Source organism: Thalassophryne amazonica, chromosome 19 (genome assembly GCF_902500255.1).
Source record: "Thalassophryne amazonica chromosome 19, fThaAma1.1, whole genome shotgun sequence".
NCBI classification, from domain to species: Eukaryota; Metazoa; Chordata; class Actinopteri; order Batrachoidiformes; family Batrachoididae; genus Thalassophryne; species Thalassophryne amazonica.
Genome location: NC_047121.1, coordinates 45,104,505 through 45,130,372, shown reverse-complemented (window position 1 = coordinate 45,130,372; position 25,868 = coordinate 45,104,505). Strand labels below are relative to the sequence as shown.

General features: G+C 39.7%; 1 protein-coding gene across 1 annotated transcript in view; it reads left to right on the top strand.

The window, feature by feature from the left end:
• The window catches only part of dph6 (diphthamine biosynthesis 6), a 173,693-nt gene that overhangs the window by 124,354 nt on the left and 23,471 nt on the right, over positions 1-25,868 (top strand). Inside the window, exon 13 of the mRNA XM_034195656.1 lies at positions 22,397-22,645. Within this exon, the coding sequence (XP_034051547.1) occupies positions 22,397-22,645 (249 nt within the window). The remainder of the gene's footprint in view (positions 1-22,396; positions 22,646-25,868) is intronic.

Here is a 25,868-nt window from a genome sequence, read left to right as displayed (position 1 = left end):
ATTATCCTGTGCTTTCTGCTGCAGCACCACGTGGCACAGGCTGGTATCAGCTTGTACCAGGCGAGGATGGGCGAAGGACTGGATCTGTCAGAGTGCATCGGTTCTCAGGCGTTGCTTACACCGCGCTTGAGTCTCTGCCCTGGCCCCTGCCACACTCCCACTCATTAATGGGCCCGGGCTTGACAACTGATCTAATTGCCTTTGAACAGCTCTTCATGTATTATTGGTGCCTGACTGCTTCGGTTCGTCTCAACAAGCCATGGGAAGCAGGGGTCAGTACAGCCACTGTCATCATCTCCCTTCTTCTTACATGTGTGTAGCATCATATGATGCATGTAAATATATACAAATGTATATACCAGGCAGAAATGTATTGGCGCTTTAATCCTTTACCACCAGGCACGGCTCAAGTTAACGTCCTCTGAAAAGACGGCACCATTCGAGCAACAAAGTTAACACATTGCAAATGACTTGACCACCATCCTCTGTCCTGAATGTTAACAGTTAATGCATTGTCATAGATGACTATAATCAGTTCCCTTAATTTTTTTTTAATGGTTAGATCCATGAAGCACCACATGCTTACTGCGCACATTAGTTTTCTCTCACTTTTTCATTGTCAATAAATGTTGAAGGGGTGAACAGTTCAGAGTTGAAACAACAAGGCATCTGAAAAGCATCATGGAAAGATCCCACCGCCGCAGATATCTGCCAGACGCCTCAGGCTATTACAGTTCCAATCACAAACCGTCAAACACATCATTATTTGCAGTCCCATGTGCAAATTATTACTCTGTAACCAACTCTTTACTTTCCTATTTACACGTCTATTTGAATACGGGAAAAGGAAGGGTGGGGCTGCATGACTTTTTTTTTTTTGTGGAATAAAATAACTGAATAGCAAAGCATAGATAAAAAGCATAGCGGCGTGTCCTGTCCACTCCTATCACTGTCTGAGAGAGGAGAGACGTATGACCATCCCATTACTATGGTAACTAGCCACTATATTCAGAGCTGCCCGAGGTGTGTTTCTTCCCCCTGCAGTGACGAGAGTGGCATAGCTGACAGGGCCTAGACATACACCACACACACACTCGCTCGCTCATATAGGCAAGGTCTGGAAGATGCTGCTTGTAAAATATACAAGTTGTGACAAATGTAGACAGAACAATGTAGAGGGCCAAACACCCACACATACGAGCATGGTGACAAACACAAACTAATAAGGTACAGCATTAGGCAAGGGGAAAAAAACCCCTACCTATATAATATATATATATATATATTAAAATACATCTACACCCCACCCCCTCACAAAAAAAATCTAAAACACAAAACCAACAATAGACACAGATACGGTAAAGTTGTTTTTTTTCTTTCTTGCAATTCTTGGCATGACAAGATAAAGGTAAATAATAATAAAAATAAAAAAAAATATTATTTTGCATTTATCCTCAAAAATGTTTGATTTAATGCTTTCAGCCAAACACAACTGTGACTTTATTCAAGTATAATAATAATAATAATAATAATTATTATTATTATTATTATTATTAGAAGCTATCATGAAAGGTGCATCCGCTGCAGTACAAACATCTTTACGTGCACTAAGTTTATGTAGTTTTGGAAATTTATTGCAGGTGACTATCTAGGATTGCTGTAATCTATATTTTTCTAATTGCATAAGTGTCCATCTGTAGTGTCGTCCTGCTGTGGGTTACAAATGATTATTACATCCATGAGCAACACCTTGCTAGCATTGCCCATTTGTCTTCATCAATTGCTGAGATTTTTATTTGTTGAGCAGCACTGCAAATGACTCTGAAGTAGTTAGCATTTTATTCCATTTAAATTTGGCTACTCACGTCTCCATAAATTTCACACGGAGCATTTTTCTGAGTAGTAACTTTTAAACCTGGCTTCATTCATTGTCAAAACGCCATTGTCATTGAAGTGCATTTTACCAAGGTAAAAAATGCTGTTGATGAATAATAACACATCCTTTTTTTCCCTGTGAACATATTCGCAAAGTTCACGTTTAATACATATTTATTATTGATTATTATAGATTTATTATGTAAGGGGATGTCAGGCCTTGAGAGTCTGGTAATGTAAGGAAGTTGCGATATTCAGGGTGTGAGTTAGAATGGGGCTGTAGCATATATTTTGCAGATTTCAGAATTTATTGAGTTGAATTTGTAAGCCCTGAAAAATAATGGCAGTATTTTCTGTATTTTAAGAGAACATCCAGTATGTTTCCACCTTAATGGTTACATCAGCATCTCAATTTCATCACAAATAGAGTCAGATGTTTATTTGATTTATTAGATAATTTTGTGTCATTGTTTTATGGACACATATTAGGCTGCTGATTATTATTATTATTATTATTATTATTAATCAGTATTTCTCAAAATTCAACAATTATCTACAAACTTATTACAAAGGTAAAGCTCTTTTTTTTGGTCTTTTTAAGTCTATATTTCTTCTGTGTTTCCGTGCTTTAGTGAGGGGATTTTGGCTTATTTATGTGAACATTTTTCACCTGCTTACAAAAAAAAAAAAAAAAAAGTGGTGAGCGTCTATTCATCTAACCACAGTTTGAGCAGGTTTTGTTTGACTTCCTATTAATGTAGCAATACTGCCATCTGTTGTGCTGGCACAGAATTGCCTCTGTTTGCTCCATTTTCTGCACTGTCTGGTTCATTCTGTTTTCCTTTCTTTCTTTTTAAATGTATTTATTTGCGTGATAGTAATCAATTTGTTTGGTGTCTCTCACCAGCCTGCTGTTGTGTTAAAGTAATCAGGTATCGAGATACTGTGTCTTTCAGTCGGACATTTTAACTGTGATTAGATGTGTTGTTCTCTCTGGACCAACATATGATCTTTCTGGGTCACAGACTGATTTGTCTTCAAGTCATGTTTCCTCATACAGAGTGGTTGTCCCTTTTAGAACACACACAGACTTTAACGTCCCTACTACACTTTAATGGTTATGCCACAGTACTTTGTTGTGTCGTAATTTCCTTAAGTTGGTGGGTCTATTGCCAGGAATACAAGAAGATGTTTCAAAAAAACAAAAAAAAAAAAAGAGGAAAAAAATATATGAAAAGACAGAAGAGATTAGGTTGTCACAACTGGGAAGGGAGAACGGACGGGGGTTGAAGGTTGCAGTTTCAGCATCATTCAGTCAGACAACATGCCCCTCAGCTGAAACAGCGAGACCCTCCCCGATTCTCTCGAATTAGGGAGATTAGCAGGAAAGCGCATAATGCAGGATGATGGAATTGTCATAATTTGCATTGTCCTGGAAAGATTCAGTTTGATAGAGCGATGCACAGCAGGGCTTGTCATGTCCCACGGGCAGGTCTAGGGGAAGCTGGCAGAAATGATTTTTGGCGATATGTGCATCAGTCGTAAAAGCCTCACAACCCAATTTGTCAAAAAATGTGAGGTCGGGACAGTTGAAGGCAGCGGGGCATTTTGCCTAACACAACGAAAAAGCGTGCCCCTCCATCACTCTCATCCACCAAGCATTCTGTCTGTAGCTCAGATGCAGCAGTAGGAGACAGCTTGGAAACAGCAACTCTGAGGATTTATTTCTGCATTTTACATTATGGCCACCTCTATTCCAAAAATCCCCAAATAATAGAGAATTATTCATTCTAAAGGCATATTGGTATTCACAACACAGTGATGGGCACAGCTAACCTAGTAATTAGCTTGATAACTGCTAATCTGCTAACTGAAAGTTACCAGTGATAATGTTAAAACATTTAGCTGAAGCTACCGCTAACTGCTACCTTTTTGTATGAATTTATCTATCTTCTGGCTTGGATTTTTTTGTTTGTTTGTTTTTTGTTTTTTGGCTATAAAACTCTGAAAAACAAACCTAAGTTGCTGAAATTATTCAATATGCTTAACGTAAACATGAAGGTTCCCAAAAAGGTTTAGCATGTCGCCCTATTGATGTTTCAAATCCCGCAAAACCTCTGAGAGGGTCGCCGCGCTGCGAGGATCTTGGTAATATTAAGAACTGCACTGAGACCTGTAATCGGGCTTCACTTTAACCGCTGCACACGGACTACACCATTAACATCGCAACATAAAACTGTTTTATATTGTGCCTAAAACCCTCATGAATATATTCTCTGGGTTTATATTGTGCTGATAATGTAGCTGATTTACATTGTTATTGCGTTTGTTTTATGTAAACATGTGAGAATCACAGGCTGTCTCTCTGTTATTTCAATGGGAGCTGCTGTGAGCTCCTCTCACTTCCTGATCATGTCGTTCTGGGGGAAAGGTGAAGTTTGCTCTTTAACGTCTTGATTATTGTTCTTACAACACTGTTTGTCCTCTTTGTTCCAGACTATATATATAATATGTCTGAAATTCGGTTTGCGTTTATTAAATTCCACGCAGATTAAACATACAGACACAGATTATGTATTATAATTGTTTTAGGCAAGTTTTCAGGGTATCATGCATGCAGTTTCTTATTAACATGACGAAAAGCATAAAAAAAATTACGTTTTTGTAGTATAATATTCATTTACAATTGTCATCATGTGGATTCTCTGTTGTTTGACTGCAGCGACTCTCTGGCATGCAACGGGATTATGGCATATGTCAATAGGGCGAATGCTAAGATCAGAAGACATCAAGATGTACATAAATAAGTAAATGAAAATTGACATTAAGCGAGTAGTTTCTATTCATTCAAATGCAGTTTATTCACAGTAAAGAAAATGTTTAAAGATAAGAAAGCTTAAATAAAAATAAAGTGTCTGGAGCTTTTTCAAGACACTTATTTTTTAAAAAGTCTGGACTTTTTCAAGTCCAGAATTAAGATGCACTTATTTTTCTTTCATATGGCTAGCATACTGGTACAGTTTTGTTTTACGTTTTTACTCTTTAATTCATTATTAGTAATTGGAGCGGGCTGCGGCCTCAACTTTACCTAAATTCTGGGTCTTTTAGTGAATCTTAGGGCTAGTGGTCGGCGATCACCTTAGTATTTCTCTGTTTTTCCTTGTTGTTTAATGCTGGCAAATTATACAGTATTTTTTTGTCTTTCTGATGCCTGATTCTGTTTTTTTCTCTCTGTTTAAGGTGCAGCTCCATCCAGAGATGGGAGTTGTATTCGTGGTGGCGATCCTTCTGTCCTGTGCGCCATAAACATTTCTTGTATATTTGTCCGAGAATTGTTCTGTAAATTATGTTTGTAGCATGGCCCAAGCAGAGGGTCACCCCTTGAGTCTGGTCTGCTTGAGTTTTCTTCCTCAGAGGGAGTTTTCCTTACCACTGTTGCTTCTGGGGGTTGGTAAGGTTAGACCTTGCCTGTGTGAAGCGCTTTGAGGCAACTCTGTTGTGATTTGGCGCTATATAAATGAAAATAAATTGAAACTGAAATTGAGCTGCATCTCCATCTCCTTGAGGTGATGCTTATAAGATAAGTTATTCCTTTGTTAGTCCCCATGACGGAGAAATTTGCAGTGTTACAGCAGCAAAGGGATAGTTACAGAACAATTGTGCAAAGTATGCTAAGTAATAGGTAAAATAAAATAAGTACCAAAATCCACAGAAGAAACTGTGCAAGAATAACAACAACCTATCCAGTAAGTACACTATTTACAAGCATATTGGCCTTCGTGTCTGTTTCGCTTATTGGATTCATAAACCGCTAACAGGAATAAATGTGTGATTTTAGGTTTACAAATGTTTTTCACTATTAAAACTTTATTTAAAAATGTTAGTTGCCTTAGAGTTAGCATAACTGAATTTAGTGGAAGCTAATCATTTTCAGTATTAGCTGAAAAGCTAATCTGCTAACACAAAGTTTGCTCCCCTGAATTAGCTGTTAGCTGATTAGCTGAACTGTGCCCACCAGTGCTTATTTTTGGTTTCTACCGTCCAGTAGAAATCTTGACATGTTTCTTCTGCACAATTCAGTGTCTGTTTTACTGGACATATTAAAGTGGGTATCACTAGTAAATAAGATGTCAGATGAGTTGACTATTCTAAATAAATAATTATGAAAATATTGATGTAGTGTGTTTGATTTTGTGGTGCCATGTGCTCTGAGAAATTAAGACATAAACATGGGGGATTTATCCTGATTTCAGCTGCTGATGATAAACACTTAGAAGCCTGAAGCTGTGAGGAATATGGACTTACTAACATCATAGGTAGCACCCCTTGAGGCCCTCTATTGAAATGAATGGAGGGAAAAAGTGAATTTTTTACAGTGTGAAATCAGTGGTTTTTGTGGGCTTTGACAGTGAGTACATCAAAATGGTTAAAATGGAGGATGTAGTCACATGACTAGTGATGTTTATTAGTTGGACAGATTTTCCAAAGATAATATTTTGAGGGGGAAATTGGGAGTTTTTTAATTTATTGATTTATTTTTGAGTGCCTCTGGGGCTGACTACAGAAGTGTCCTCGGCACAATGTGAAAATGGTCTTTAAAAACATGAATCTAACTACTGAATCTATTCTTTCCATTCGTGGACACAGATGGAGTGACTTTTAGGACAGGTGATAGTCAGTGCCTGATGTTACGTCATATTATGGCTAAAAATGGCTGCCACTCTGGCTTATTTTACTTTAATCAGTTTTATTAGTAGTTTGTAATCTGGTATAGAATTTTTAAAAGATAGTGTTGACTGGAGTGAGATATGCCCTTGATGGACGTACAGACAAAATGGAAAAATAGAATGCAAGCTTAGAGAAGGTTGAGGGAAAGGCCGGTGTCCCTGCTTTAGCCTGACTACACCTTGTCTCAACAATTGCCGTATAGTTGTCATTTTGAAAATTCTCCTACTTTAGTGTGGAAAATGTATGTTTTGATGAGCATATGCCTTTGTTGTGTGTCTCTAAATGCACAGTTGACCGGAGCTGAGCGCGTCCAGAAGTGTCCTGTACTTGTCTTTCTATGTGAACTCATACGGCTATTTATGTCGCCATTAAGTAACGCTGATTTTGTGTGACAGTTGAGCGTACATGGGCTCGGCTCAAACTGGAACACAAACAAGACGAGAAAAGCAGTGGTAGCGGAGGAAAAGAGGAGCATATATATATATATATATATATATATATATATATATATATATATATATAATATATATATATATATATAAAGGGCAAATACCTCGCTCCTCCTTCTTTAAATGAAAAGCCTAACACGGGGAGAGATTCTGTAGAGCAGAGAAAGGTTGTGGTTCTACTGAAAGGTTTATATTTGCAGAAATGAGGTGTCAGAAGAGGCAGGATTTCCTCAGGGTGCAGCACAACATGAGCCCATCTCTTATCATTTCTTACTCCCAGACATGATCTGCTTTGAATGCACTAATGCTGAAAGAGCCCCACAGATTTGAAGCCAGTTCAAGATGAAATCAGAGGCGCAGAGCCCTGACCAAACTGCCAATCCACCACACATGGATTAAACAGTTGTCGCATATCTAATCCCCACCAAAAAGGCAGAAATAATGCATGCACTTAAATACGTTCAACAAAACTTCAAACCCAGTTCTTTTTTTTATCCCTGCTTTTTAAACAACCCCCATGCTAATCTTAACATTTTAAAGAAGAAAATGACCAAATAAAGTATCTATCTACAACTGTTTACATTTATTAATTAATTGTGCATATCTTTTGATACAGTATGTATCTACTGTAGATATATGGGAAAAGATACAATTCAGGAAGAGTACTTTTTTTGTAATGAACAGTTTGATTTGATTATATGTGATCCCATGAGATTCTTTGTTTAATGTGGAGATTCTTTTTTATTATATATTAGAACAAGCCAAAAATGGCATTGAGAGAAGACGAGAAGACGATCAAACTTGACTATCTAGAGGAAGTAAAAGTTGTAACAAGGTTTCTGTAGGTGAACCTGCGGAAGGATCATTTAGCTGCGGAAGGTAGCTGATCTCAAGGTAGCTTGAGATCAGCTACCTTCCCAGGTTTTTGCTACTGTGTTGCACCACATTGGCAGTGCCTCTGGTTACCTTTTATTCACCACTGGGGCAGCACCACTTACAGTAGCAGAAAGCATAGCCCAGAAGAAGAAGTTAGCTGTTGTTAACATAGCATAAATAGCAGAGCATATCTTTCCCATTCAGAACTGGTGTGATGTAAACCCAAACGTAAAATTCAAATGGATGCGTTAATCCATTATGCTGCCTACCGCTATCAAATTTGTGAGAATTTGAAGATGTGAAGTAGTAGAGAAACAAGCTTAACTAGTTAATAGTAGATTTATATTGATTCAGGGGTCTGTGTATCAGTGTAGTCTTATTTTAAAATAGATTTTCCATTTTTATCAGTTAAATGTTAAATTCTTTTTAATAATGTTTTATAAGATATTCAAGGTGAACCTTAAAAATTGAGTTAAAATTATATTATAATTATATTATAATTCATACATGTGCGTTAGTCTTAGTGCCACGTGCTGTGGTTCTTAATCTGTTAATCTAATAAATGAATAATACTCCCCAAATAATCTTTACAGTGTTGCCTTGCCCTGTTAGTCATCAATGAGATGCAGTCAACTTAGTTTTGAAATGAAATAATGCTGCCCTACAGAGAGACATGTCAATAAAAGGAGATATTAATACTATTAATTATTTTCACTACATTTAATAACCCACTATTTGATACTGTATTGCCATTATTACCCCTTTAGATTGAAAGCATGTGCTCTTGCATAAAGTTAAACTTACACACATGAATTCAACCCATTTTTACACATTTTCTGTTATCATTTTCCTGCTTAAATTATGCATGGGGTCTCATTGGGGAGAAATGTGACCATTAGCATATCTGATAGTGAAGGAGCCATTTTCTGCCTCGCTCTGTCCTTGGAACCACACTGAAAAACTTGACTGTTCGTCAATACCAGGTCATTTTATCCCGGCCGTCCCCACTCATCTATACCAGTCCAACACTCTGCTAATGACACTTGGAGACGTCCTCAACTAGATGGTGCCTGGAGGGCTCCAACACTAGTGTGAATATGTGAATAGAGTCTGGCACTGTCTGGTAGTGTCTTGAAGAGCTTTGACCCAAACTGCAATTAGAAACACCTCAGTAGCCTGAAAAATAACACAACCAGGTGCTCATTGAGTCCATTCGTTCACTGTCCACATGTTTGTTAGAAAGGTAATGTTGCATTTAGCCATGAAATAAGGATTATTAAAGCAAAAAAAAAAAAAAAACCTGCTTATGTTAATATTCTGAAAGAGAACAATAACTTTTGAACTAATAGGAAGCTTGTTTGAGTTTGTAATAAAAGGTTTGTAAGTTTCTATTTCACTTTATACTCTTAAAGCTGGTTGACGACTGCAAACTCAAAAACAATTTTAACTTATCAGTCATGACACAAATCAACACAGAATTCTCTGGCATGGAGTTTTTTAATCTTTACTTATACCGTATTTTCCAGAGTATAAGTTGCAATGGGATATAAAGTTGCAATTTTTTCTGTATGATCAGATCTTTAATTTTGGATTTTTGTGCATTGTTGAAGTGTATTGCTATTATTAGTTTAGTTTGATTTCTGCTTTGATTCATGGGAAAGTCCTATACAAATAGTCATTATAATTCTTATTATTAATACCGAATGTGTGATTTTTTTTTTTTTAATCTATTACTTTTTTGGTATATACGTCAAGCCAGAGTAGAAGTCACAGGACCTCCCAAACTAGTAAAAAAAAAGTGAGTTATACTCCACAAAATACAGTATGTATCTTTTTACAAAAAATGTCAGATCCTAAACACTTAACACTTTCAACAAGTTGACTTTTTTGTGTGTAATAATTAAACATTTTTTACAAAAAGGATAATAACAATTATTAATTGTTGACCAGAGCCTGGATGATGCCACATTGGTAAAAACAATAGCATTCATTGGGGACAGACACATTTAATCTTGCGCATGTTACATTTTTAAACTTGGATGAGAATTTATTTTATTCACAGTTCCAAGAGGAGATTTCTCACCTGAATACAGGAGTATTTAGAAACAAGCAAAGTCCAGAAACAAACAGTGATGTGATGGCAACACTGTAGTCTGCAGGAAGATAAAAAACATTCTTTCATGCCAAAGCTTTTTAGAGACCAATATTTAAATGGACCACTGATACAATGATATACTAAACTTAACAAAAAAAAAAAAAAAAAAAAAAATCACAATTTTCTGTTTTGGTCAATGTTTTTTTTTTTTTTTTTTTTTTTTTTTTTTTTCTTGTCTAATTGTTTGCTAGTTGGTTCTACGGGCATTTATTCCATTCATGACTTCTCGCATGCTCAATATCCGTATTCTGAATCTTTGTCCAGTCTGTCAAAGTAACTGTGGCTCTTCCCAAATTTGCTCTTTGGACATTTATTAGATTATGAAAATCTGCTTGCATATACAATTTTATCCTGGGGCGAAATGCTGCCGTTGCATGAGCTCCTTTCACACATTGGCTGAAAGATGCATTTTCTCTGTTAATATGCTGTTGTGGTGATGTGTGTGACGTAAAAGTTTTTTTTTTTTTTACTCCCGATCTTGTAACAATTATGGTTTCTTGATAGAAAATTACACTGATCCAATTTTGACACAAGCTGCTGTTTGTCCAGGTTCTGTCAGTATGTCTCTCTCCTTCTCTCTCTATTACATTTTGAAACAAACTAGAAAATGTGCAGTCCTACTGATGTCTTAACCTCTTAAACCCTAGAGTCCTCAAATTTGGGGACTTGCCCTGTTTTGGAACATTTGAACACTCATGACTAATAACGCTGACACCAACATACACTTATTATACATCAAAATGTCAAGCGAAGTCTCCTCTACAAAAGTATCCACCTCAGTCTCATAGCAACTAACCACAGCTGAAATGCCAAGCAAATAAAGACATAAATTGGAATTTATTTTTTGGGAAACAAAACCTCATTTACTCCTACCAAGTATTATTTACTTTCAATTTTTTTTGCATCCACAACATCCCCTAGGACCTGTCTTTTAGCTGATCCAAACTTTTGCATTTTTGACCTTGTACAAGCTGAGAGATAAATCATAATGTATGGTATGTGATTTTGGTGAAATAGGCTCTAGGGCTTAAGGGGTTAAATGACCTGTCAATTGTGTAAATGAGCTTCATCCAGTAGTAATGTTTTATTTGCTTTGTTTTTATTTATTGCAGCTTGAGCTGTGCACCATACCGTGTGTCCTGTGCATGCCGACTCTGTGGCATTTGACAACCCGATCCTTAATATCTGGGGAGATCTTTACTAGAGATTTGTGGCCACATCTTCCACCCAGCACAAAGAAGTGCACAGAGCAACTCAAGTATCATTCCGAGTTTCCACCTGTTGCCCACATTCTTTAAATACCAAACATACTTGCACTTGTCTGTACACCCATTAGTGTCTTTGTCAGAAAATGGAGGGTTGTGCACGATGAAGGTCAAGTGCCATTGTGAGGTTGCAAAAAACATTTCTGCCATAGGCCATTAAAAACCTGGTCTAAAGGTCTAGGGAAGTCTGTTTCTTGTGTTAAAAGGGCATAATATGACAAAGACCTCACATGACATGTTCGACAGCACACCCACTCTGCCATAATGATGCACAATCATGCATGATCAGACCACGAAACTGCATTGACCACAAACATTAACCTTGAAAAATAGTAATAATCGATGGAAAAAGCTAACTTTAATGATTCTGGTTCGTACTGTATGTTGCTTTTCCTCTCCTCTGGAGCAGGCAGTGGCTGGAGTGTGTGTGTGGAGATCAGGTGGTTGAATGGGAGGATTCAGTATTCACAAGGGGTCCAGTCTTCATACATGGCTCAAAACAAAAACGTCACTGATAATCTGTCATAAAGATTCAAAACAACCATGCTTTGATACAAAAAAAGTGACTATTAACTGCAGTCACTGTAACATCCAGTGTTGTGTCTCTTCAGCCAGCTGTTTCCGTTCACTTAACACGAAGCTACTAAATCTAGAAAGTGTGAAAATATTTCATTTGTCCACAGGAAATGTTCTCTAATATTAAGAAACAGTGGAACAGAAATAAAACAATGTGGACATTTTGTAGAATTGATTCACGATGAACACCATAATACAACGCATCCTCTGTTTCTCTGTGGGCCATTTAGACCGCTAAGGCTAGCATTTCAGAAATACTTACCTCGTTATAGAAAGTTTAATGTCATATGCAATTGTTTGACCCTTATGAATATTAAAAAATCCCATCTCTGCTCTATTAAAAATGCATGTGGCATTGTGGTTGTTGATCACGTTTAGAACGCCCATGCAAATTGGACTGTCTTTGCTGTCAAGCCCTGAGATGAATAATGTAGTTGTGTTGTATATTCAGGGACACACCATTGACAGTCAATTAACAAGTTTGATTGGTGTGTGAACTCATTCTTTTGAACTGTTAATTTTATGTAAATAGTATTCGCTCTCCCTTCTTCGTCGTCTCTCCCCGACCAGGTTCACCAGAGAAAGATGTGCCCCCACTGTCACAATCCTCCAAATCCCCTATTTCACCTCCCACTAAGACTAACCAGAGCGGCATCCTTAATAATTGATCATCACACACCTGCTTGGTAGAAGCTATGGGAGTCTGCCTTTAACAGTCAAGGGGGCCCCATGCTAGTTCCTTTTGATATTCAAATCAACAAATGGTATCCATCCTTTATGAATTCAAAGTGCAGAGAGCCCTCTTCATGGGGATGAACTTGTTAAAAGATTCTGGCCTTGCATCCAACCTGATGGAGCTCCTTTTGTCAGCTTGGATATGATGGCATTTGATGGCTCATAAATGGAATGCCAATGACAATTTGTTGTTGATGTGTGAGGATGTGGCTTTTAGGTAAGGCAGACATAGTCATGCACCCCGCTCCAGCAGATAGTGCTCACAGGTAAATGATTGATCCGGCTGGTTGAAAGCAGCGAGGGCCATATTTCTTCCGCATCCCTCACTCGTACCTCTTTTTCTTCGTCTTCCCTCCATCGCCTGTCTCCCACACTGTCCCATTAATTTAAAGAAGCAGCAGCGATGGAAGAAGAAAAAAAATCAGTGTTGACAAGTGAACCAAGGAGCTGGGGATCATTGCAAAACCATCTGATTATGGAAATTGCCATGACCGTGTCAGCCCTCCAGCTAAACAGCTGAATGTCTAGCACCTTGTTCTACGGCTCCTCTGTAGAAGGCAGATTAAATACACTGCAACAGGGGGAAAATATTCAGCATTTGAGTTTCCTGGTTTGAACAAGATATACCATCCTAATGACACCTAATGTGCCCTTAATACCACATGAAGAATGGGAGAGTTTGAAGCACACGAAAGAAGGAAATTTAGGTTGTGGAACATCATGTCTTAATAGGGTGATATTATAAATCTTTGCAACAAGCAAATATAGGTCACTGATTGTCTCAAAACACGGCATTGTATTTAAAAAAAAAAACACAAAAAAAAAACAGACAGGTGTAACTGTAACTCAGCCACATGGGGTGTGCAGCCAGTACATTCTCAGTGCCGGTCCCAAGCCCGGATAAATGAGGAGGGTTGCGTCAGGAAGGGCATCTGGCGTAAAACAAGCCAACCCAACTATGCACACTCAGAATCGGATTCCCATACCGGATCGGTCACGGCCCGGGTTAACAACGTCCGCCACCGGTGCTATTGCCCAACAGGGTGCCGGTGGAAATTGGGTTACTGCTGGGCGAAGACGACGGAGAAGAGGAGGAAAACGTTGCCACGAACAGCGGGAGAAGAAGAAAACTAGAAGGGTGGAAATGAGAGTGGGGACTTTGAATGTTGGTAGTATGACTGGTAAAGGGAGAGAGCTGGCTGATATGATGGAGAGGAGAAAGGTAGACATATTGTGTGTGCAAGAGACCAAGTAGAAGGGAAGTAAGAGCAGGAGCATCGGCGGTGGGTACAAGTTGTTATACCATGGTGAGGACAGGAAGAGAAATGGTGTTGGGGTCATTTTAAAGGAAGAGTATGTTAAAGCGTGTTGGAGGTTAAGCGAGTGTCTGACAGGGTGATGAGTGTGAAGTTGGAAATTGAAGGGGTGATGATGAATATCATCAGTGCATATGCCCCACAGGTAGGTTGTGAGATGGAGAAAGAAGATTTCTGGAGTGTGTTAGATGAGGTGGTGGAGAGTGTGCCCAAGCATGAAAGAGTGGTGATAGGAGCAGACTTCAGTGGGCATGTTGGTGAAGGGAACAGAGGTGATGAGGAAGTAATGGGTAGATATGGTATCAAGGATAGGAATGGGGAAGGACAGATGGTAGTTGACTTTGCAAAAAGGATGGAAATGGCTGTGGTGAATACCTACTTTAAGAAAAGGGAGGAGCACAGGGTAACATATAAGAGTGGAGGAAGGTGCACACAGGTGGACTACATTCTTTATAGGAGATGCAAGCTAAAAGAAATCACAGACTGTAAGGTGGTAGCAGGAGAGAGTGTCACTAGACAGCATAGGATGGTTGTTTGTAGGATGACTTTAGAGGTAAAGAAGAAGAGAGTGAGAGCTCAACAAAGGATCAGATGGTGGAAGCTGAAGGAGGAAGACTGTTGTGTGAAATTTAGCGAGCAGGTGAGAAGCACTAGTTGGAGGGGAAGCAGTTTTGGACAACTGGAAAAGTACTGCAGATGTGGTGAGGGAGACAGCTAGGGCAGTACTGGGTATGACATCTGGACAGTGGAAGGAAGACAAGGAGACTTGGTGGTGGAATGAAGAGGTCCAGGAAAGCATAAGGAGAAAGAGGTTGGCGAAAAAGTTTTGGGATAGTCGGAGAGATGAAGAAAGTAGACAGGAGTACAAGGAGATGCGGCATAAGGCAAGAAGAGAAGTGGCAAAAGCAAAGGAAAAGGCATATTGCGAGCTGTACAAGAAGTTGAATAGTAAGGAAGGAGAAAAGGACTTGTACCGATTGGCCAGACAAAGGGACAGAGCTGGAAAGGATGTGCAGCAGGTTAGGGTGGTAAAAGATGCACATGGTAATGTGCTGACAAGTGAGGAGTATGTGCTGAGAAGGTGGAGGGAATATTTTGAAGAGTTGATGAATAAAGAAAATGAGTGAGAGAAAAGGCTGGATGATGTGGTGAGAGTAAATCAGGAAGTAAAAGAGATTAGCAAGGAAGAAGTGAGGGCTGCTATGAAGAGGATGAAGAGTGGAAAGGCAGTTGGTCCAGATGACATTCCAATGGAGGCATGGAAATGTCTAGGAGAGATGGCGGTAGAATTTCTAACCAGATTGTTTAATAAAATCTTGGAAAGTGAGAGGATGCCTGAGGAGTGGAGACGAAGTGTGCTGGTTCCTATTTTCAAGAACAAGGGTGATGTGCAGAGCTGCAGTAACTACAGAGGCATAAAGCTGATCAGCCACAGCATGAAGTTATGGGAAAGAGTAGTAGAAGCTAGGCTTCGAAAACAGGTGAAGATCTGTGAGCAGCAATATGGTTTCATGCCGAGAAAGAGCACTACAGATGCAATGTTTGCTCTGAGAATACTGTTGGAAAAGTACAGAGAAGGACAGAAAGAGTTACTTTGTGTGTTTGTGGACTTAGAAAAAGCTTATGATAGGGTGCCAAGAGAAGAGTTGTGGCATTGTATGAGGAAGTCTGGAGTGGCAGAGAAGTATGTTAGGGTAGTGCAGGACATGTATAAGAATAGTGTGACAGTGGTGAGATGCGCAGTCGGAATGACAGACTCATTCAAGGTGGAGGTGGGATTACACCAAGGATCAGCTCTGAGTCCTTTCTTGTTTGCAGTGGTGATGGACAGGTTGACAGATGAGATCAGACAGGAGTCCCCATGGACTATGATGTTTGCAGATGACATTGTGATCTGTAGTGAGAGTAGAGAGCAAGTTGAGTCTAGTCTGGAGAAGTGGAGATATGCTTTGAAGAGAAGGGGAATGAAAGTCATTAGAAGCAAGACTGAGTACATGTGTGTGAATGAGAGGGAGCCCAGTGGAATAGTGCAGTTACAAGGAGTAGAAGTGGTGAAAGTAGATGAGTTTAAATATTTGGGGTCAACTGTTCAAAGTAATGGAGAGTGTGGTAGAGAGGTGAAGAAGAGAGTGCAGGCAGGGTGGAGTGGGTGGAGAAAGGTGGCAGGAGTGATTTGTGACCGAAGAATATCAGCAAGAGTGAAGGGGAAAGTTTACAAAACAGTAGTGAGACCAGCTATGTTGTATGGTTTAGAGACAGTGGCACTAACAAAAAAGACAGGAGGCAGAGCTGGAGGTGGCAGAGCTGAAGATGTTGAGATTCTCTTTGGGAGTGACAAGTATGGACAAGATTAGGAATTAACATACCAGAGGGACAGCTCAGGTGGGACGGTTTGGAGACAAAGTCAGAGAGGCGAGATTGAGATGGTTTGGACATGTGTAGAGGAGGGACCCAGGGTATATAGGGAGAAGGATGCTGAGGATGGAGCCACCAGGCAGGAGGAGAAGAGGGAGACCAAAGAGGAGGTTCATGGATGTGCTGAGAGAGGACATGCAGGTGGTTGGTGTGACAGAGGAAGATACAGAGGACAGGGTGAAATGGAAACGATTGATCTGCTGTGGCGACCCCTAACGGGAACAGCCGAAAGACGAAGAAGAAGGTGTAACTGTCCCTTTAAAGCTACAGTGTGTTTTTTCCCCTCATGGTTTCGCTTCTTCGGTGTTGGGGACGCATGCTAACTTTCCTTCTGTTGTGTTAAGCCACATGTGTGAGCCACCATTTGGGCTACTTTATCAACAAGGTGATGCATCATGGCGGCCTACATGAGCGGCCCACACCCCTAAATCATACACACTGTAGCTTTAAAGTGGATATGACACTTAAAGACAACATAGTCTTATTACATGTAACAAAGGTTATATAATTCGGTCAACCTAAGCATTTTGGGAAAATGGATGCGGTTCTCCCGCTATATACAACATTTGAACATCCCGCCACTGAAAAATGTGCACGCCCCGTGACTAGCTTACCGCTAAGCACCAAACCTGAAATACATCACTGCCTGTACACCATATCGGCCTGCACACTTGGCGGCCATTGTTTACACTGTTTTTAGCGGCAGAAACTTTAATTAAACACAACTCTCAGGGACTTGTTTGTCGATATGCCTGACCAGTGTGTCACAGCATATTGCACAATCACAAGGGTGAAAGGTTTTAGCCTTTTCAAGTCCAGGCAGATTGATCGAAAGCCGCGGTGTTGTGCGATGCACGAGATGTCAGGCTGCCACTCCCTCCACTCGCACACACGCATTTGCTCCCGACAGCAGACACTTTCCTCTACTGTCTCCAAGTTCTCGCACCGCTCACAGGAACACCTAAAATGTCAACCCCAAATAATATGTTCACAGTAATCTTGAAATGGTCAAGGACCTTTTAAAAATATCAGTGCAATACGTAGTAAACACAGCGGTGCCATGTTCACTGTTGTTTTTGGCGATTTTTTTCAAAACTTTCGCCGTTTATTTCCTATTCTTTCGTGAAAATAACATAACTAAACACGGATGAATGCAATGCCAAGCACTCGAAAATGGCAAAAACCCGAAGGTAATGATGGTGGTCTGCAAGTAGTAGCTACACTATCGCGGATCTGTAAAAATAACAAAGGCAGTAAACAGACGCTAGAATCGAAAATGCTATAATTAGAGTGTTATAAACAGCAGCTACAAACATCAAAGCCTCCCTTACCATTCCGTATTCTGCAGCCTTTCAAAATCCATCGGAATTGGCACGTCTCTTGCCTTTGCTTGGGCTCCGCCATAAACACCGTCGGCATTATTTTCGCTGCTAGACTGCTCCTGGTTTGAATGTTCGTCCGAAAGATACGGCTCGAATCTGTACGGTCTAATCACTGTTGTGACATCCTCAGGATCCGAGTCGGTCTTGATTTCCTCACAGAAACAATCCACACTTGAAGAGGAGTCAGAAAAGTTCTTGATCTCGTCACTGTCCATGCTGAGGTCTATCTGTTTCTGTTGTGAGTCTAACAGACAAAGACGGGACTCTACACTCTGTGACGTCACGGCATCACGTGACCGCTGATGGAACGCTGCCAGCGCGCTTTCCAAGAACACACTTTCGAGAAGCTGTACAAACTTTATTTCTCAGTGAGAATGATTAAAACCACTTTGAACTTACTATATTGTATGTATATTTTTGATATTTATATCAGTTTTACCTAATTGTTTAGGTGTCATATCCACTTTAATTGAAAAGAAGCTGCTGATTGCCACACTCCATCTCCCTTTTGAGAGCGAGTGTTGTATCTTTCTGCCACATGCTCTGTGTGCCACATATAGTGGTGACTAGGTCAGTAGCTGTCTCTCAGGTCAGACAGACACATATGGACTTCTGTGTTGTGGGTCACAAGTAAAAAAAATGAGCCATTTCGTGCCTAAATTTTGCTTAGAAGCAGAATTTAGATTAAAGATCTTTCCCTGGCTTTATTTAACTGTCATGGGTGGATGAAAATCAATTTTACACAATGCTTTAACTCTCATAATCAGACTGGGAAACACGTTACTTCTGGCTGTACCTTTGCTAATCGGTAAAGGTCACTTTTTTGGGCCGTGTTCCAATTGATTCCATCCTCCATGGTCCTCCCCGGGGATGTGATTTTGCTCAGGCTCCAGTGTCCCTGCAGTTATCAACATGTTTCCACCTATTTGCATTGAATAAATGCGAGCATCCGGCACTAATTCTATGGCACCTCAATCACTGGTGACTCACACGGTCTCTGAAGACGTGACCTCCTTAATTCCAGTCCTCGTCCCTACTCGTCCCTCTGCATTAAACAGATAGATTTTTTTTTTTTTTTTTTGGTCAGGATGCACTATATAGGAAGAGTAATTCTAGCAGGGGTCTTTCAAAGATAATTGAGCTTGTTATCACATGGCTAATTATGCTGAGAAATGACGGTGGCGCCATGGAGATGCATTGACAGCTTTCACAGGAAACACCTGCTTGTTTTACAGTTGTGAAATGAGAATTGTTGGCGATAAGATGCTGCGAATTGGTAGTGAGGTGGATCTTGTAAATTAATGCACCGCAATTCAAACATACACTGGTAATCAATGTTAATTTGATTGTAGCACCACAGTGACGTATATTTTGCTGCCTTAATTGTGAAATATCTTTTGAAGTTTTCATTAGTTTTAGTTTATATTCGTACATTTTGCTTTTAAGAGTTTAGTGCGAATTAGTGCAGAAATTCAACATGGTCAATTAGTCAGTTTATTATTATTATTATTATTATTATTATTTTTTTTTATTTATCTATTATCAGTGATGTGATTTAACAGCCTAAAATGTCACTCATTTTTGGGTTGTTTCACACAGCAACATCCTCAAGTATGAGGATTTTGTGTGCTTTTTATATTTCATCTAAAAAATTAATAGCCAGATGGCCTCTGTGTGCGTGTGCACATGTGAATCGCTTCAATCATGGAGAAACTGGGGAGAGCCAACATTTGCCGTTTGGTATGTTTATGTATTTTGAGTCATGGGTAAATGCTGCAAAAATGGAAAGATGATAGGACTAATATTTTTGGAAAAACTATGGATATTAGCTAACGACACTGAACAATGGACATTGATAATTAGATTCTAGACTCACATACCATTCCAGCAGGGGATGGTAAATCATCTATGTATTAAAAGCCAAGTGGTGTCTGTGTACGTGTATGCGTGTGTGCATGCGTGGTTTTATTTAGTAAGTTCAATGTAAGTACATCATATAGTTGTAAATACATTAAAAATACATGGATGACACAAGAAAGTGAAAACACTTATTTCCATTGTGGTCCATTTAAAAATCAAATGAAAAAATAGAAGTAATAATAAAATAAAATAATAATACTGATAATAATAATAATAGTGTGAAAATAAGAACCTACACAATTTATAAATACATTAAGACAGTAAATTAACATAAAAAAATTACGTAATTAACAGGAACTTAATGGATTGAGTTTACACACCATTCCAACTCATTAGAAACTTTGCATAATTTATTGCTACCCTTGAAAAATGTCAGCTACCTATTTTCTAAACACTACCCAACCTAGAGCCTGTGGATCCCCATGGGCAACGTGCAAATAAGTCTATAATTGTACATCATTAGGTTTTTAAATGTTGGCTGAACAAAACAAACAATTTGAAGATTTTACTTTTCGATCTGAAAAATGCCTGCCAAAGTTATTTGCTTTGCTTTTTTGTGTCTTTTACCCCCTTTTAAAACTGTACTTGGCTAAGTAACGGTAAATGTCTGTTTTCTGCAACACTCCACAGCTTTGTTTCATCTTACAAATGAAACAAATGAGAATTGTAGTCTTTATTTTGTCCTTGACCATTTTGTCCAAACTTTATACAGTTGTATATGTGTTGTATAAGTTCAACACTCTGAAAGTCTAGAAATTCTGTCTGTGATTGTACCAACTGTCCTGCTATAAGCAAACCCTAAGCCTGAAACTTCTCCTTTTATACTTACTGTATAAGAAATCCATATCTGGACTGCTGCTTAGTCTGTGAGACACACATGATATAGGTCAGTTCTTAACCTCTCAGCTTACAGCCAAAGGGGTTTTGTCATCATCTGGGCATCTGTACTCCTGTCTGCCTGTATGTGTCTATCTCTCTATACATGTAACTTTTTGAACATATTATCCCTTGTAGGATGTTCATTATTTTCATGTCCGTGATGCGTCTTGGGGTGTGCCAGAGGCCTGTTGATGATTGGTCACATTGACCTACTTTTTCTGGGGAAATTGGTCATCTTGCTCACCTGAGCAAGACACAGGATGTTCATTAGAGTGAGTATGAAGCCTATTGGAGATTGGTGGCCTTAACCTCCCTTTTTGGGGGACATAGGTTGCGATTCATTCACCTGTCACATTCTACTTCACATCAGCCGAGGGGTTTTAAGTGGTGAAGCATGTTATATTTATTTCTACATTGTTGCACATCTGTATGATCTTTGACTGAAATAAACGGAATTATGAGTAATCAAATGATGCAGATGCTTTTTGAAAAATTTATACCATGTCATCTCTATAATGCACATCCAAAGAAACTGATTAGTTGGAGTCAGGTGACAGAATTGTATTGTTAAAAACAACTAGCAGCATAGATGGAGTAGTATTTTGTTTGCACATTTATGTCAAACGTAAAGAAACGTGATTCTTGGCAAAGAGGAAGCCCAGTTAATTAAAGATAAAGTCATGTACTATGTTGTGCTAACAGGATGAAAAGTCTTTATATTCCAGGTTTCTTGAATTACGTTTTCTATCTGTTTTCTGTTACCATCATGTAACACCACCCCCCCCCAAAAACAACTGAAAACAGGGATTTGTTTTGTTTTTAGATGCAGCATCACTTGGCTATCTCTGTGGTATTTTGGGGGTACAAACTTTAATATTTGTTTTGAATACATCCTATGACATATATTCATTCCAGTGTCACGTTTTTTTTGTGCCCCATCACGAAAAGCGCTCACTTTTTGTGACACGTTTTTTTATGTTGCTATTTATAATCTTCCCCTTCTCCTAACTCTAACCATAACCATAGTGTAAGTTATACCCTCCATAAACGTTAACTTTGACCCCCCACACACCACATTTTGTGGCCACCGTCACAAAATAAATTTGTGCCCCGTTACGAAAAACACCCATTTTCGTACCCCCATCACAAACCCATAGATTAATGTACTTTTCGGAACCCAGTCCCACAAACTGCCATGAGACTGGGTTGCATATATTATAGCACACAGTTAGTTCCCTCAATGAATGAATGATGGTAAATATTCTCCAAATATGCCCGGATAGCTTCTTTTTTTTTTTTTTTTTTGGTTCAACCAATGTAATTTTTGAGAAATGGAAGCCAGTTGCTTTTTGCCCAGAAAATATTAAAAATACAGGAAAATTACACATAATTTGCCATTGATTCTTTCTTTTTGCTATGGATACGGCTGGGGCCATTTTGTAGATTTGTGGCTTGGTCAACACAAAACACTCAGGTGTTTTTTTTAATTTATTATTATTATTATTGTTTTTTTTTTAATTGTAGGAATAAACCACAAGCTGACCAGACTCAGAGGGGTGACCATCTGCTCTGACCATAATACCAATAGCAATTTGACATATACGTTGACACAGAAATGTGTATTTATCATTTTTGGTATAATATCTAACTTTCTGTTGATCAGTTTGCAGCCATTTTTTCTTGCCTTACTTTCATTACAGTGTATTTTACATGTACATATATTAGTATATAATATGAGCCCTTTAAATACACTAATGTACTGGGTGGAAACTCAAACCCTTATCTGATCGAAATCTAATATTAGTGCTGTGTTTTGCTTCTGCAGGTCGATGAATCTGTGTTCTGTGCAGGCCAAATTGCTTTGGTTCCTTGTACCATGCAGTTGGTTCAGGCTGGCACCAGAACACAGGCTCGCTTGTCCTTCAGTTATGTGAAGAAGGTTCTGGAAGCCATTATCAGCAACATGACTTTGACACATGTGATCCAGTCCCACTGCTACACAACGAGACATCAAGACATCCCGGTCATCAGAGATGTCTGGCAGAGCATGCTGAGCGCCGCAGAAGAAGAAAAGGTCAGTCATTGTGTGGCTTTTGTTTTCTGAAGTGTACAGCAGTGCTAATAGAGAAGAGCTGCATCTTACGGTTGTGCAATAGACGCAAAAGAAATATTGATCACACTTCTACAATATTGCATCCATTTATGATGATCACTTGTTTCATGCATCAACAGTTTAACTTTTCTGTCCATAAATAAGTACAAGAAAAAACTCGATACAGTTTGCAACTTCTTCAGAGTCCTTTCAGAATTGTGTTTCATAGTTGTGAAATAAGGAAAAGTCCCCCCCCCCCCCCCCCCGAGAGACCCACAGCACTACGACTGATATTTACCAGCGAGTGCGCTCATGAAAAGTTGATGATGTGGGAAACGCTGGTGCCTTTGATAATGTGGAAGCTTGGCACAGAAGCAGATGTCTTCCTCAGAGCCTTCCTAATCCGTTGCCCCCCACACAACGTTTTGGAGCTCCGTTCAACTCTCAGAGCAGCTTATCCCCCTCTCCACCCCTCTTTGCTGCCACCTTGCCCCATCCTTGCCTCCATTCTCCCGCCCTGGCTTACAACCCCTGCTCCATGCGTGGAACAGGAGCAGCAGTCTCCCTCAGCCCCCCAGCTCCTCCCACAGTAATGTATCTAGCCATGGGAATAAGGCCTAAGGGAGGAGACATGAGCCCACCTCCAACATGTGGCTCTGTTCTCTGGCGAACAGCATTAAATAGTGGAAAGAGAATACTGAATTTGTCACTTCTTGAAAAGTCGAGCTGTATATGAAATATGTCATTTCAGCACCAAGAGTCGTGTACACAATGTTTTCTAATGTAACTTCAGAATATTACTTGAGTAAGTGGTAGTGTCAGAGAACATAGTTGAGCCGTGATCCTTAAAGACAACACCCCCTCCCAACACACACACAGTTCGCCACGCATGTCAACTGTGGACTATTTAGAAAGCTTACACAATAGTGTGAAATATAGATTTCTTGTCATCCTGACTTGCTTTAAAAGTAATAAATGGGTAAATCTCGATGTAGAGTTGCAATGAAAATCAAAGTGTGAATGGGAAAAACATTTGTGCTTTCAAATGAATGGAGCATGTTGAAAACAGATTTTGATACTTTTGTTCGGGTCGGGTTCGGACACGTCGGTACAAAGACGCTGAACATATGGACCTTTTCTGAAAAGATGATGTCATAGCCCTGCTTCTGTAACCTGAGCCACTCACAATGAATGACATGTTGTTGTTAACAGTGTAATTTAACATACGTTTTTAGTCTTGGATGCTTAATGGGATTTATTTTCATCGTTAGCAGAATGCTGAAGAGGCTATGAATGTCTGTGATGAATGCTGAGCATCAGTATAGCGGGTTTTCAATCACGTGATCGATTTGCTGCGGGACAGTTACCGTCTCCATCTTGGATTACTACGCAGCTGGCACGTGAAAGAAAATAGAGAGAATGAAAGGTTATTATGAGGCTTTAAACCCTCGAGATAAAGCTGTTTATTGGGATCGATGTGTAGCAGTTGGTTCAGTGGATCCGTATGTTATACCAGATGGTGAAATTAATGACGATGTAATGAAGCGGCCGGCAGTTTCATAGCATAAGCTTAATATGGCCAGAACCAAGCAGACCGCCCATAAATTCACCGGAGGAGAAGCTCCGAGGAAGCAGCTGGCTACCAAAGCCGCCCGGAAGAGCACTCCGGCTACCGGCGGTGTGAAGAAGCCTCACCATTACAGGCCCAGCACTGAGGCGCTGAGAGAGATCCGCTGCTACCAGAAATCCACCGAGCTGCCGATCCGCATATCTCACGGTCTTAAAATGACGATGTAGTCCATACTTTATGCCATGCATTGACTTCGTGTCTTCGTCTGCTTTCCTCAGTCCAGCAAAAAATCGCGACAGAAATTTGTCGAACTCTTCATCCAACAGTGCTTGTACTTCAGTTAGAGACGTCCCAGCGAATACTGTGAATACTGCGAATGCCTCCAGGCATACTGGATTTGTTTGTTTTTTTCTGTTAGAAGAATGAGCACCATCAATAAGCTTGTTCAAATCCCGCCATGTTTGTTTTAAACTAAGCGCCATCGTCGTGTCAAAGGTTGCAAGAGTGCTATTGTGAGTGCGCGGTTCGTCAGTGCTTGATTGCTGTATGCACGTAAACGCAATACGTCATGTTTTTACATTAAAAGTGGTCTCGGTGTGTAGTGGTGCAAAGTGTATGGAACAAAATTGCAAATGGGAGAAAGGATCAATATTACACGACATAGAATCCACCAATCAAATGACAAGGATCTATTTAGGTGTTATATCATTTAAAACAATCGCAGCCGATCTACTCTGTGTCAGCCTGATCCCGTCAGATCTCAGAAGCTAAGTGGTGCGGGACCTGGTTGGTACATGGATGGGAGACCTCTTTGGAAGACCAGCGGCTGTGTGTGTTTCTCCAGGTAAAACTGGAGTTGCGTCAGGAAAGGCATCCGGCGTAAAACTTGTGCCAGCTACCAATGCGGATCTGGTTGTATCCGCTGTGGCGACCCCGAACACGAAATGGGAGCAGCCGTATGGACAACATCATTTAAAACAATCAACACCTCATTGTCATTTAGGACCAGTGGAACAATGCCATTGTTTTCACTGTTTAAATTATTTTTAAAAATTCAGTCGCATTTGTCTTTTTTTTTTTTTTTTTCTTTTCTTTTTTTTTTTTTTTGCTGATCCAAAACATGATGTGATCCATGAGTAAAAACCCTGATCTGATCTGAACTGTTGGTTTTGTGATGCGTTACACCACTAATATACAGTGGTGCAGCATATCCCAGACATCAGCTCATGTCCGTTTGTGGATTTACTTGTGTTTTGTTTTTTTTTTGCCTTACTGTAACTCAGAGGGATGGAAATCTTAAGCGTTGCCAGTGTTAATATCAAATTATCATGCAAATTGCTGACCAAGGGCAAAGCATTGGGAGGTGACCAGGTTTGGATCTTGCCAGAGATCACTAAAGAAGAACAGCATTGTCCAGCTGCTGTGCCTCCGTGCATTAAGTCAGAGCATTTCAAAACTTTGTTAACCCTGGATTGCCTCCAGGAGGGCATCTTGAGCAGAATTACTGATTAAATGCCTTTAATTGACAGTTGTGGGTGTGTCAACTGTAACCAGTTTGGCTCTCCCTTTAGAAGGGTCGCTAACCCGATTTAACGCTCTTTCTTTGCCCATGAGGCAACTCCCAAGCCTGTCCTT